At 45.4% G+C, this 15,110-nt stretch overlaps 1 protein-coding gene and 1 pseudogene across 1 annotated transcript; one reads left to right on the forward strand and one right to left on the reverse strand.

Annotated features, from left to right (window-relative positions):
- Positions 1–15: 15 nt before the first annotated feature.
- Positions 16–2,672, reverse strand: LOC147437476 (pentatricopeptide repeat-containing protein At4g18520, chloroplastic-like). Its single transcript, XM_086487011.1, has one exon. It carries the CDS (start codon positions 1,429–1,431, stop codon positions 28–30), a length of 1,404 nt encoding a protein of 467 aa, XP_086343137.1. The 5' UTR covers positions 1,432–2,672; the 3' UTR covers positions 16–27.
- Positions 2,673–3,037: 365 nt separating this feature from the next.
- LOC147437477 (pentatricopeptide repeat-containing protein At3g57430, chloroplastic-like) lies at positions 3,038–13,030 on the forward strand (annotated as a pseudogene).
- Positions 13,031–15,110: the final 2,080 nt, after the last annotated feature.

Raw genomic sequence — 15,110 nt, forward strand, 5'->3', positions numbered from 1 at the left:
GAGACTGCATCCCAGACAAGAAACTCATCAACAAGTTGGTGTGCTTTGACAAGTGCACTTGGCATACATGTCAACCAAAGCAGTGCCAAGCACAATGTCTTTTTTCAACAAACCCTGATTAACAATCTCATCATGAATTTGTTTGCCCCCATCAACATCTTGCATGATGCCACATGCCTTCAAAACGCAAGCGTAGGTCAAAGCATTTGGAGAGATGCTCAGGCTCTGCATTCGCTGAAAGCAGCCCAAAGCTTCTTGGCCCTGACCTTGTTGAATGTATCCTCCAATCAAAGCATTCTTGCACACTGCATCCCGAATAGGAAGCCCATCAAAAACACTTAGCGCTTTCAAAAGTACACCACATTTCGCATACATGTCAACCAACGCTCCGCCAAGCACCACATTATTTTTTAATAGCCCCTGACTGATAATCTCATCATGAATTTGCTGGCCCACGTCAATGTCTTGTGTAATACCACATGCCTTCAAAACACAAGCATAGGTGATTGAATTCGGACGGAAGCCTTGCCTTTGCATTTGCTGAAAGTAGCCTAGAGCTTCCGCGCCCCGCTCTTTTTGGGCATATCCTACGATCAATGCATTCCATGAGATCACATCTCTCACAAGAAGCCCATCAAAAACTTTTTGTGCTTTCAAAAGTACACCACATTTGGCATACATATCAACCAAAGCATTGCCAAGCACAACGTTGTTTCTCAACAGCCCTTGACTAACAATCTCATCATGGATTTGCTCTCCCATGTCAACGTCTTGCATGATACCACATACCTTCAAAACGCAAGCATAAGTAATTGCACTTGGAGAAAATCCCTCCCTCCACATCCCTTCAAAACAGCCCAGACCTTCTTGGCCCTGGCCGTGTTGGGCATATCCAGCTATCAATGCATTCCAAGAGACCGCATTTCGTACAAGAAGCGCATCAAAAACCTTTTGTGCTTTCAAAAATACACCACATTTGGCATACATATCGACCAACACATTGCCCAGCACGACATTGTTTTCCAATAGTCCTCGACTAACAATCTCATCATGAATTTGTTCGCCCATGTTGATGTCTTGCATGATGCCACATGCCTTCAAGATTGACGAATAAGTAAAGGCATTTGGAGAGAGGCTCTCCCTTTGCATCCAGTAAAAACAACCTACAGCTTCTTTGCCGTGCCCATGTTGGACATACCCTGCAATAAGCGCAAACCAAGAGACGGCATCCCGTGCACGGAGCTCGTCTATCGCTTGTTGTGCTCTGACAAGTGCACCGCACTTCGCATACATACTGACCAATGTGCTCCATATGTATGCGTCTGTTTCTAGCAACCCACTAGTGAGAATATCAGCGTGGATCCTACTGCCTTCATACAAATCCTTCTTCTTGGCACAAGCTTTTAGTGAGGTGACGAGAAAAAGCCTCATTTCTTTCTAAAGAATGCTCTACTCTGTGAACACAATACCTGCTTCACTACCAACGAAGTTTGAGTGCCATCTTTACTTGGTGAACATATGTCAGTTTTGCGGATTCTTGAGCCGAAAAGAGGCCGCTTGGCATGATCTGAGCCATTGGTTTTGCCCCGAATCGCACGGCAACCACGTCAACGCTTAGAAGTCCTGCTTTATTTAGCCATGAAAAGCAACGCTCTATGCAGCTATAAAACACAAGCTGAGAAATGGTTCTGGTTGGCCTGCACCGGCCCATGGCTCCCTCCGCCTCCGGCTAGGCGCCCAAGCTTACCCCGTACGTCTTCTTCACATGCCTGCTCGTGGGCAATGGCAACCTCATGTATGGCTACGATTTGGTGCTGGTAGGCGGAGTGTCAGTCATGGACGACTTTCTTCACAGCTTCTACTCCAGCGTCTACACGAGCAAGAAAGATGTGAAGCAGGACAACTACTACAAATCAACAACCAAGCGTTCCAGCTCTACACCTCTTGTCTCTACATGGCAGCTCTGCTGGCCACATTCGTGGCAGTCTCGCTCACACGCAAGCGCGGCCAACGGAGTACCATGCTCATGGTGGGCATTCTCTTCAGTGTGGGGACCACCCTTGGAGCTGTTGCCCAGAATGTGGGCATGCTGCTGCTTGGGCGGGTGCTTCTGGGATGCGGTTTGGGCTTTGCAAACCAGGCCATTCCTCTCTATCTCTCGGAGATTGCACCACCAAGCAGCAGAGAGAATCAACATGCTCTTCTACATCAACATCGCCCTCGGTATCTTCGGCGGAAATGTGGCTAATTACTTGACATTGCACTTCCATCCTTGGGGGTGGCGATTGTCGCTCGAGGCAAGCCACAGCCTCATGGACACTCCCAGCTTCCTCATCTGCCAAAACAAGCATGAGCCCAGAGAGTGCTACAAAAGCTGAGGGGCCACCCTTAACGTATTGCACACACGAGCTCATCAGCATCGAAGGACGAAATCCCTGCTCGCTGCTGAAGCCCCACCATCTCCTAGCGTTCGCTTTTCACACACCCAGACAAAGTAACAAGTGATTTCCTTGTTCCCTTTCTTCGCTTTTGCTCCCTCATCGTGCCTGCTGCAGCTCCAGCTGCATCATAAACTGTGAGGCGGAATTCAACGCGCACATGCTCCGGTGGAAGCTGCGTTCGTTGGCACTAGGAATGCAGGCCAACCAGAACCATTGTCACAGCTTGTGTTTTATAGCTGCATAGAGCGTTGCTTTTCATGGCTAAATAAAGCAGGACAATCGTGTGATAGGCATTAATTCTAAGGCCGTGCGATTCGGGTCAAAACCAATGGCTTAGATCATGCCAAGCGGCCTCTTTTCGGCTCAAGAATCAGAAAAACTGACATATGTTCACCAAGTAAAGATGGCACTCAAACTTCGCTGGTAGTGAAGCAGGTATTGTGTTCACAGAGTAGTGCATTCTTTAGAAAGAAATGAGGCTTTTTCTCGTCACCTCACTAAAAGCTTGTGCCAAGAAGAAGGATTTGTATGAAGGCAGTAGGATCCACGCTGATATTCGCACTAGTGGGTTGCTAGAAACAGACACATACTTACGGAGCACATTGGTCAGTATGTATGCGAAGTGCGGTGCACTTGTCAGAGCACAACAATTGATAGACGAGCTCCGTGCACGGGATGCCGTCTCTTGGTCTGCGCTTATTGCAAGGTATGTCCAACATGGGCACGGCAAAGAAGCTTTAGGTTGTTTTTACCGGATGCAAAGGGAGGGCCTCTCTCCAAATGCCTTTACTTATTCGTCAATCTTGAAGGCATGTGGCATTATGCAAGACATCAACATGGGCGAACAAATTCATGATGAGATTGTTAGTCGAGGACTATTGGAAAACAATGTCGTGTTGGGCAATGTGTTGGTCGATATGTATGCCAAATGTGGTGTATTTTTGAAAGCATAAAAGTGAAGGAGTACGAGCGGAAGTGCGACGCGAGAGAGAGTGCGAGAAGAAGAGCACGACGATATGGTGAACTCGCTCTACTGTAATGTGTAGAGCATAGTGAGTTCTTATTAGGTTTTTACAAAAGAACATGTGTACATACCTGGCGGCCCGCCCACTTACCTGGGCGACCACATTGGACTTTATACCCCAACAACCTCCCACATAAAGTCCAATGTGGTACTTTAAGTGTGAGAGAAGCTACTATACAAGCTAATATACAAGAGATGTAGAGAAGTGATGTACTACCCTACACCTAACTGCTTGCGAAAATGCGCAAAGCTCTCCGAGGGAAGTCCTTTTGTAAGTAGATCAGCAGGATTTTCTGTGGTGTGAACTTTGACAAGCTGAAGTTGCTTATCCTCGAGCATTTCCCTGATGAAATGATACTTCACATCCACATGCTTTGCCTTTGAGTGATAAACTGGATTGCGAGCCAATTGTATAGCACTTTGACTATCACAATATAACACAGGCATCTCTTCTTTGATTCCCAAATCTGTTACTAGTCGATTAAGTCAAATTGATTCTTTGCATGCCTCTGATGCTGCAACATATTCAGCCTCTGTAGTAGACTGAGTAACACAATCTTGTAATATAGAACACCATGAGACTGCTCCACCAGCCAATGTAAAGACATACCCTGACGTAGACCTTCGGTTGTCTAAGTCACCTACATAATCTGAGTTTGTAAAAACCTTTACACTTAGCTCCTGACTCCCATAGCATATACGCATACTCTTTGTAGCTTTCAGGTATCTCAATATTCCTTTTACTGCCTCCCAATGTTTCTTGCCTGGGTTTGACATGTATCGACTTACTACTCCCACTGCAAATGCAATGTCTGGGCGAGTAGCAATCATTGCATACATCAAACTACCCACTGCAGACGCATATGGAATCTTATCCATTTCAGTCTGTTCTTCCTCAGACACAGGACAATCTTGTTTGCTAAGTTTCACATATGGTGGCAATGGAACACTCAGTGCCTTTCCCTTCTCCATATTGAAACGTTGCAAAACCTTGTCAATATACTCTGTTTGAGATAACCAAATCAACTTCTTTGATCTGTCTCTCTCAATGCGCATACCAAGTATATGACTTGCCTCACCCATGTCTTTCATGTCAAACGATTTTGCCATCTTTGACTTCAAAGCTGAAATCTCTTCCAAGTGCTTGCCAGCAATCAACATGTCATCCACATACAAAATAAGGATCAGCCAACTACCATCCTTAGCCTTCTTTGTATATAGACAGTGATCGAACTCACTACGTTTGTAGCCTTGAGAAAGCATAAACTTGTGGAATTTATGGTACCATGCCCTCGGTGATTGTTTTAAGCCATAAAGACTCTTTAACAACTGGCATACCCAATCTTCCTTGCCTTTCTCAACAAACCCTTCTGGCTACTGCATATAAATTTCCACATCTAAATCACCATGCAAGAACGCTGTCTTGACATCCATTTGGTGCAACACCAAATATAATATGGCAACCAATGCAAGAAAGCATCTCAATGTAGTCATCTTGACCACCGGAGAGAAGACTTCATCAAAGTCAATGCCTTGTTCTTGCTTAAAGCCCTTGGAAACAAGCCTTGCTTTGTACTTTGGCTGACTATCATGAGCGGTGATCTTATACCTGTAAACCCATTTACAGGGTAGAGCCTTTTTGCCCCATGGTAATTTAACTAGCTTCCATGTCTGGTGTTTATGCAGAGCTGTCATCTCTGACTGCATGGCCAATTGCCAATTCCCGGAGTCCTTCATTTGCACTGCTTCCTTGTAACATGAAGGCTCATTGCAATCAGTCAACATGACATAATTCATAGATGGAACAAACCTATCAGGAGGTCGCGTGACACGTCCAGATCTACGCACAATAGGTGGCTCAGGCTCAACCACAACCTGTGGTTCCACTCTATCCTGTCCTTGCTCCTCTTGAGCCCTGACATTTTGTCTTGCACGTGCAGGTCCATCTTCTTGAAAGACAACTCTTCTAATCTCCTCAACCCTCTCTGGTTTAGAATGATATTTGGATTCATTAAAGTGAACATCATTGCTGCGGACAACCTTTCTGGATTCGGGATCCCAAAGTCTGTACCCCATCTCACCAGAATTACCATAGCCTAGAAAGATGCACTTTCTACTCTTTGGCTCAAGTTTGTTCCTAAATTCCTTTGGAACGTGAGTATATGCCTCACAGCCAAAGACTGTGAGATGCTTGTATGAAGGCATTTTGCCTGACCATACCATCTCTGGCACTGAATCCTTCTGCAAAACCTTGCTAGGAGATCTATTTACAAGATGAACAGCTGTTGATACAGCTTCAACCCAAAACCCATTTGGCAGTTGTGCATTAGACAACATACTTCTGACCTTCTCTTGTATGGTCCTATTCATCCTCTCAGCAACACCATTTTGAGGAGGATTGTAAGGAGTAGTAAGTTCACGTTTTATACCTTTTGACTCACAAAAGTCTTGAAAGGCCTTTGAAACATACTCTCCACCATTGTCAGTGCGTAAGCATTTAAGCTTCTTGCCACTCTGATTCTCCACAAGTGTCACAAACGTTTTGAAAACACTAAACGCTTCATCCTTGTGCTTGAGAAAGTAAACCCATACTTTCCTCGAGTAATCATCTATAAATGTCATAAAGTAAGAAGCTCCCCCTAGAGATAGGTTAGGCATAGGTCCACACAAATCACTATGAACAAGTGCCAACTGTGTATCTCTTCTACTGCTTCTATGCTTATGTGGCTGCTGTGTTTGCTTACCATACAGACAATGTTCACAGAATTCAAAATCATTAAATGAAAAGCCAGGCAAATAACCAGAACGAGACAAGATTTCCATTCCCTTCGTGGACATATGTCCTAACCGGCTATGCCACAAAGAAACGTTCGGCTGCTCGGTTACATTGATTACATTTTTAGAGACATTTGATACATAAATCATGTAAAGTCCTCCAGACTTTACTCCATGTGCTACTGTCATAGAACCCTTGGATATCTTCCACATGTTCTGTCCAAAAGTGGTGACGTAGCCAGCATCATCAAGTAAACATGTGCTGATCAAGCTCTTTGTAATTGCTGGAACATGTCTCACATTCTTCAGTGTGAAAGAAGAGCCATTCTGAAACTTCAATTGAACATCTCCAACACCTAAGATCTCACATGTCTGCCCATTGCCTAGCCGAACATGATCTTTAGTGGTCACATAAGAGGTAAACCACTCCTTGTTTGGAGACACATGAAGTGATGCCCCTGAGTCTATAATCCAGTCACTCAGTGCATTTCCATCAGATGCTGTAAGAAGATCTGAGTCCATTGTATTCTTCAAGAAGTAGATGTCTCCTGACACTAGACTGTCATCCTCTGCAACAATGTTTGTCACATTTATTTCTTGAATCTTCACTGAGGACTTGTTCTTCTCACTATGGTCTTCAGCTTTCTCTTTGCCTTTTTCTGCTTTCCATTCTCTGCAGTCTCTTTTCATGTGACCCTTCTTGCCACAATGGTAGCATTCTATGTCACTCTTGCCTTTAGCACTGCGGGACTTGCTACGAGACTGATTCCTCTTTCCACCTTTGTACTTTTCTTTGGTCCTTCCCCTGACAACTAAGGCTGTTCCTTTGCCTTTGTCCATTGTCTTTCTATTGGTTTCTTCAGTAAGCAGACTTCCTTCTACACCTGCTATGTTCAAACCATCTGGAGGTGCACAATTACTCAAAGCTGTGCGAAAAGTGTCCCAACTTTCCGGCAATGTGATCAACAGGAACATAGCTCTAACAAGTTCATCAAACTTGACACCTTGAGCTGACAACTGACTATAGATTGTGTTGAATTCATTCAGATGATTGGACATAGGTGTCTCTTCTTTCATCTTCAAGTCAACAAGCTTCTTAAGCCAGTATACCTGTGAAGCTGCACTCTGCTTCTCATAAAGATCACTCAGCTTTAACCATGCTTGATAAGCCGACATCTCGTCTGCTACATTGAAGTAAACGCTTTCTACCAAAGTCAGCATAATGGTAGAAAGTGCCAATTCATCCATTTCGCTCCATTCATCTTCGTCCATATCTTCTGGTTTTATCCCCTTGAGCTTTATAGGTTTTATTTGCTTCTTTTGTACCAACACGTGCCAAATCTGCTTCTTCCACAATGGAAAATTGGTTCCATCCAGCTTCTTGATATTGTAAAGAGCAGTGTCCTATGATCCAGCCATAGCTACGCTTCACAGTAGTTTACTTTTCTGGGAAAAATTCGGCAGAGTTTCCCCTGTAAACTGACCTCTAAACCAATATCAACCTGTCAAATGAACCAAGAAAGCTTCAGATTCTGCATAAATTTCGGCAGAGTCTCCTTTGTAAAATGGCTCTGGTGTACTAAAAAACAGACCAAAAAACAGCTCAAAAAACACTGTCTCTCTGACACTGTAAGCTGCGGGTAAACCTATCTTGCACCTGTACTGTCTCTCACTGTCCTATAAGCATAGACTGCGACAATGCCTCAACGGTAGTAAAGCAAAGATGCAATCCCAACTATCTAACTCACAGTCAATACATCCTAGCTGCCTATCTAAGGGTGCTCGAGGGATTGCTCCAAGACCTGTATCACCGAAAGGATCTCAACATTCGAGAATCCCCCAGCTCAATAAAACCTCACTCGACCCTCAACAAAGGCTGCAGTAAATTTGACAGTACATAGACTTCCCACAAAGTCATACATCCACAAATTTCCCACTGTATGCGGTAACCGCTGCGGCGGTTGTTTGCTGCGTGACTCAAAGCTAGCAAACCCTCAACAGACATACATCATCTCTAACAATACATCCCATGTGGAAGTACCTGCAATGTCAGGATGAAATCTGGAATATCAAGCAGCAAACACAAGCTACCTGATGAACTAGTAGATGTCGCCTACAGTCTGTGTGTAGATGCGTCCGTGTCGTATGTGACACGTCTCCAAGAACTGTGAGCCGTCCTTCGATGTGTAGACAACCACAAATCAACACTCTGGGAGTGTCGATATCCTCAGCACCTGCAGTCGTAGGCCAAAAACCTCAAATTTGCAGAGTCGGATCTGCACCCGTCGAGACCACGTAGGTGAAAATGGCCTGCGCAGACCTTTGTCGAAGCCGAATGGTGGCCGAGATGACCTTAGAATGAAATTCTGACAACACCTAGCCCTTTGGGCTATCCCACGAGATTTGGGGCCGTGTCTTCGTCTGTCGAATTTCACTTCAATCTGAGTTGGTGACTCTAGCCTCCTGCGGTGCTGCCCCGAGCCTCGATCTGAGCTCTGATACCAGTTGAAGGAGTACGAGCGGAAGTGCGACGCGAGAGAGAGTGCGAGAAGAAGAGCACGACGATATGGTGAACTCGCTCTACTGTAATGTGTAGAGCATAGTGAGTTCTTATTAGGTTTTTACAAAAGAACATGTATACATACCTGGCGGCCCGTCCACTTACCTGGGCGACCACATTGGGCTTTATACCCCAACAAAAAGGTTTTTGATGCGCTTCTTGTACGAAATGCGGTCTCTTGGAATGCATTGATAGCTGGATATGCCCAACACAGCCAGGGCCAAGAAGGTCTAGGCTGTTTTGAAGGGATGCGGAGGGAGGGATTTTCTCCAAGTGCAATTACTTATGCTTGCGTTTTGAAGGCATGTGGTATCATGCAAGACGTTGACATGGGAGAGCAAATCCATGATGAGATTGTTAGTCAAGGGTTGTTGAGAAACAACGTTGTGCTTGGCAATGCTTTGGTTGATATGTATGCCAAATGTGGTGTACTTTTGAAAGAACAAAAAGTTTTTGATGGGCTTCTTGTGCGAGATGTGATCTCATGGAATGCATTGATCGCAGGATATGCCCAAAAAGAGCGGGGCGCGGAAGCTCTAGGCTACTTTGAACAAATGCAAAGGCAAGGCTTCCGTCCGAATTCAATCACCTATGCTTGTGTTTTGAAGGCATGTGGTATTACACAAGACATTGACGTGGGCCAGCAAATTCATGATGAGATTATCAGTCAGGGGCTATTAAAAAATAATGTGGTGCTTGGCGGAGCGTTGGTTGACATGTATGCGAAATGTGGTATACTTTTGAAAGCGCAAAGTGTTTTTGATGGGCTTCCTATTCGGGATGCAGTGTGCTGGAATGCTTTGATTGGAGGATACATTCAACAAGGTCAGGTTACGCACATGGAAACGTTCAGTGGGACGTCCGATCAAAAAGGGGCTGCCACGTAAGCCAAGCCCGCCACACCCCTGTACGAACCAAACGGCTCCTCCGCCGGTCTCAACGCAATGAACACCCCCCCTCACCACGTTCACGCGAACGCAACGACGTGTAGGTGGCGGGAAGATAACTGCACTACGTACAGGGACTGCAAAAAGCTGCAGAGGCTGATGTGGAGCTCACTGCATCACCTGAAGACCTGCACGCACTTTGCCAGCATGAAATTAGCAGCAACGAGCGCAGCTTCCACCGTCTCATGTGCGCAAACAGGCGATCAGTGAGCTGCATTCCTAGTGCCAACTAACGCAACTTCCACCGGAGCATGTGCGCGCTGAATTCCGCCGCACAGTTTATGATGTAGCTGGAGCTGCAGCAGGCACGATGAGGGAGCAAAAGCGAAGAAAGGGAACAAGGAAATCACTTGTTACTTTCTTTGGGTGTGTGAAAAGCGAACGCTAGGAGATGGTGGGGCTTCAGCAGCGAGCAGGGATTTCGTCCTTCGATGCTGATGGGCTTGTGTGTGCAATACGTTACGGGTGGCCCCTCAGCTTTTGTAGCACTCTCTGGGCTCATGCTTGTTTTGGCAGATGAGGAAGCTGGGAGTGTCCATGAGGCTGAGGCCTGCCGCGAGCGACAATCGCCACCCCCAAGGATGGAAGTGCAATGTCAAGTAATTAGCCACATTTCCGCCGAAGATACCGAGGGCGATGTTGATGTAGAAGAGCATGTTGATTCTCCCTGCTGCTTGGTGGTGCAATCTCCGAGAGATAGAGAGGAATGGCCTGGTTTGCAAAGCCCAAACCGCATCCCAGAAGCACCCGCCCAAGCAGCAGCATGCCCACATTCTGGGCAGCAGCTCCAAGGGTGGTCCCCACACTGAAGAGAATGCCCACCATGAGCATGGTACTCTGTTGGCCGCGCTTGCGTGTTAGCGAGACTGCCACGAATGTGGCCAGCAGAGCTGCCATGTAGAGACAAGAGGTGTAGAGCTGGAACGCTTGGTTGTTGTATTTGTAGTAGTTTTCCTGCTTCACATCTTTCTTGCTAGTGTATGAGGCCGCCACTGCCCACGAGCAGGCATGTGAAGAAGACGTACAGTGTAAGCTTGGGCGCCTGACCGGAGGCGGAGGAGCCATGGGCCGGTGCAGGCCAACCAGAACCATTGTCGCAGCTTGTGTTTTATAGCTGCATAGAGCGTTGCTTTTCATGGCTAAATAAGGCAGGACAATCGTGTGATAGGCATTAATTCTAAGCGTTGACGTGCGATTCGGGTCAAAACGAATGGCTTAGATCATGCCAAGCGGCCTCTTTCGGCTCAAGAATCCGCAAAACTGACATATGTTCACCAAGTAAAGATGGCACTCAAACTTCGCTGGTAGTGAAGCAGGTATTGTGTTCACAGAGTAGCGCATTCTTTAGAAAGAAATGAGGCTTTTTCTCGTCACCTCACTAAAAGCTTGTGCCAAGGAGAAGGATTTGTATGAAGGCAGTAGGATCCACGCTGATATTCGCACTAGTGGGTTGCTAGAAACGGACGCATACTTACGGAGCACATTGGTCACTATGTATGCGAAGTGCAGTGCACTTGTCAGAGCACAACAAGTGATAGACGAGCTCCGTGTACGGGATGCCGTCTCTTGGTCTGCGCTTATTGCAGGGTATGTCCAACATGGGCACGGCAAAGAAGCTGTAGGTTGTTTTTACCGGATGCAAAGGGAGGGCCTCTCTCCAAATGCCTTTACTTATTCGTCAATCTTGAAGGCATGTGGCATTATGCAAGACATCAACATGGGCGAACAAATTCATGATGAGATTGTTAGTCTTGGCTGTTTTCAGCGAATGCGAAGTGAGGGATTCACTCCAACTGCAATCACGTATGCTTGCATTTTGAAGGCATGTGGCATCATGCAAGATGTTGACGTAGGGAAGAAAATTCATGATGAGATTGTTAGTCAGGGGCTGTTGAAAAACACTATCATGCACGGCAATGCTTTGATTGACATGTATGCCAAATGTGGTGTAATTTTGAAAGCACAAATGGTTTTTGATACTCTTCCAGTGCGGGATGTGGTCTCTTGGAATGCATTGATTGCAGGTTATGCCCAATATGGGCAGGGCCAAGAAGCTCATCACTGTTTTCAGCTCATGCGGAGCATGGGTTTCTCACCAAATGTAGTCTCCTGGACTGCACTTATAGGAGGGTATGCCCAACAAGGGTTGGCCAAGGAAGCTCTCGACTGTTTTCAGTGGATGCAACAGGGAGGGCATCTCCCCAGATGCAATCACTTTTGTTAATGTGCTCAATGCATGTAGTCACTCGGGCCTAGTGGACGAGGGCCAGATGTGTTTTGATAACATGAGGACAAAATATGGCATTGCACCGAACGTAGAACACCACACTTGTATGGTTGATCTTTTTGGACGTGCAAGGCTATTTGACAAAGCAATGAGAGTAATTAGGATGATGCCATCGTCAGATCATCCTTCAGTTTGGTCTGCTCTTCTAGGTGCTTGTCGCAAATGGGGAAATGTGAAGCTTGCAATGTTTGCTTTTGAGCGCCTTGTACAACTTGTAATATATATGCAGCTGCTGGCATGCAGGAGGAGGCAGAGAACATTGAATGCATGAGAATAAAAAATGCTGCTTGGAAGCAGCCAGGATGTACCTGCTGGGTTGATGTGAGTGGAAATGTTCATATGTTTGTTGTTGGCGATTCCAAGCATCCACAAAGCAGAGAAATTTATGCGAAGTTGCAAGACCTCGAACTTAAATTGTCGCAACAAGGATATTCCCCGAGTTTGCACTGGGTCTCACAAAACCTCTCTGCTGATTCCAAAACGCTTTTGCTTTGCCAGCACAGTGAAAAGTTGGCCATTGCTTGTGCAATCATCAATACGCCTCAAGGAACAGATATACGTGTCACAAAGAATATGCGGGTATGTGGGGATTGCCATGGTGCTACCTCACTGATATCAAAAATAGAGAAGCGTAAAATAATGGTCAAAGATGCAGCCCGCCTTCACGTCTTCGAAAGTGGGAACCGTTCTTGTGGTGATTATCATTAATGAATGTTCCAGAACGATGAGGACAAATTTTATGCTATAACCCTAATATGGATGCTTGTTGTATGGTTATAATAGCTAGATTTGCTTTCTTCTATTCACGTCTCCTGGATGGGAAATGAGAAGGTTTGGGTAAAAGTGCATTTCTCATCAGTACAACATGTCAATGATATTATGTGACTTGATTGTAGAAGCAAGGTAAAGTGAATTTATAGGTGAGCCAGGCTTGATGACATGTTAGAATTTGTGGCGATCTTATGTTAGAAAAATGGAGTTTATACCTTTCAAGTAGTGGCTCTTTTGTGCGGGACAATTATGTAGTATGAGGGAGGAATGTTACAATGGCATTATGAACTTCATGTGCCAAATTTAAGGTTGTCTTTTTTGGCATTGCCCTAATAAAAGGGCAATGTTATGTTTTGAGAACGCGCAAAAGCAGAAGCTGCAGTTGATTGTGCGTTGGAATAATGATTCTTAAATAATGAAGGCCTACTAAAGGAGTATAAATATTTGTAGATTATAGAGAATCTTTGTCAATGGACTTCTAGAGGCGGAAGCTGGTGTATCGAGATGTATCGAAGTACATATTATGTTCCTTTGGTCCTTTAGAAATAAGGATAAAGGTGCATAAAAAAAAGGTGTGACTGTGTAGACTGATGTGTGTGGTGGTGGTACATGTGTGTATTTGGGAGGAGGGGATGGAGCACGAAGTCTATGGATGTGAGAACTATGTGCTCAGGGATATACAAGCATGAAATGCAGGCATCTAACTGGCTCCATCTGGTACCAAAATGAGGGCGTAGGATATAAGACATGGGGGGTAGGGGGTGAAGGGCCCTGAAAGTAAAGTTGATGGATCCGATAAGACCTGCGTAATTCTCTCCCGCTGAGCCAGCTGATGTTGTTGTCGGATCACTGTGATTTGTCTCTCATGTACTATGGTAGCTCCGTGTCCAAGCGCCCATGGACGACTGCCAGATCGTATGGTCTCTGTTTGAGTGAGAGGAGAGGGTGTGGGAGTAGCCCTCAGGAAAAAATCATGGTAGTGGTGGGCACCTGGAGGAGTGTCACTTTGTGCCTCTATATCTCTAGTAGAAAACAGCCCGGGCTGGTCTATGAACATGTGTGCTGCCTTGCTTGCCTCAATCTCTAATATGTGTGATGACGCTTTGAGCTGCCCAGTTGCCCCGTGTGGCAAATATGTATCCATGTATCCTAGCCTTTATATATGAAGCTAGCCTCTGTAAAGGTCAGGAAGTGGTCTCTGTAGCACAACATCTTTGGGAAAAAGAGGCTGTCTAGGTGTGACCCATGTCTCTTGATATATAACTGCCAGAGGTCCTGTTGGAGGATTGGATTCCTCTCGCTGTGAGAGGTGTGGATGATGCTAAAGTCAGGATTATACTGAAAGGGCATCAGCTGCTCTATGTCCAGCTGATGTGTGCTAAACCACTGTCACCTGGGCATACCATGATCTGCTCTCTCCTCCCTGTGCCAGTTGTTTAAAGCTCTACATGGAAGTCTATCATGGGGTAGCTCTCTCATACGCTGAATGAGGCACACTTTTGGAAGAGAGCCTCTACTCACATTGATGGTGTAGCTAGCTTTGATATAATAATATCATGTGGCATTGAGGGTTTGCTGCAGATCGAGCCTGACAACATCATGATCTATGGTCTCTCTATTTGTGTCCACCTTGTGGCTATCAAAGCAGGGGTCCATATGGCTGCTGCATACATCAAAGTGGGTGTTGCTATAAGTGTCGAAAAGCCACTTATCTACATGGAATGCATTGCCATGGGATGATGAAATGAGTAGGGAAGACCTTGCATTGCGCATAAGGCAATTGGAAAGAAGGCCTGAAGATATTGAGCATGCAAAATATAGATTGAAAGACGCAAGGCTGAAAAATAAAGATAGGTTTGATAAGCGACACAAGCTTAGACCCAAGCCTATTAAATAGGGTGATTGGGTGTTGGTGTATGTTGATAACCAACACTCTACAATAAGAAACTTGCAAAACGGTGGTATGGACCATATGTTATCAACCATGTGCATGGGAATGCAACTTACACTTTGTGTGAGCTTGATGGGACAGAAGTGAGGATTCCCATTGTGGGTAAAAGAATTAAGTTTTTTAAAAGAAGAGGAGATGCTGACTCATTTGATACACAAAAAACTCAAGAAAGAGATGTAACTGATTGTTCACAAAGTGAGAATGAAAGTGAAGATGAAATACCTGACGTTGAGTTTTGATGCTTTCAAAAATCTTATAGTGGCACGTGTCGGAGGATGTGCAGGTTGAGAGGGGTTGAATGTCATGGTGTGGCACATACATTATGTAAAATTCAACTTTCACCCCACCTTCTAT

Source organism: Adiantum capillus-veneris, chromosome 17 (assembly GCF_014529385.1).
Source record: "Adiantum capillus-veneris isolate H3 chromosome 17, ASM1452938v2, whole genome shotgun sequence".
Taxonomy (NCBI): domain Eukaryota; kingdom Viridiplantae; phylum Streptophyta; class Polypodiopsida; order Polypodiales; family Pteridaceae; genus Adiantum; species Adiantum capillus-veneris.

Bases quoted from the DNA above. Each gene is read 5' to 3' on its own strand.
- LOC147437476 (XM_086487011.1), bottom strand. From the start codon at position 1,431: ATGAGGCTTTTTCTCGTCACCTCACTAAAAGCTTGTGCCAAGAAGAAG.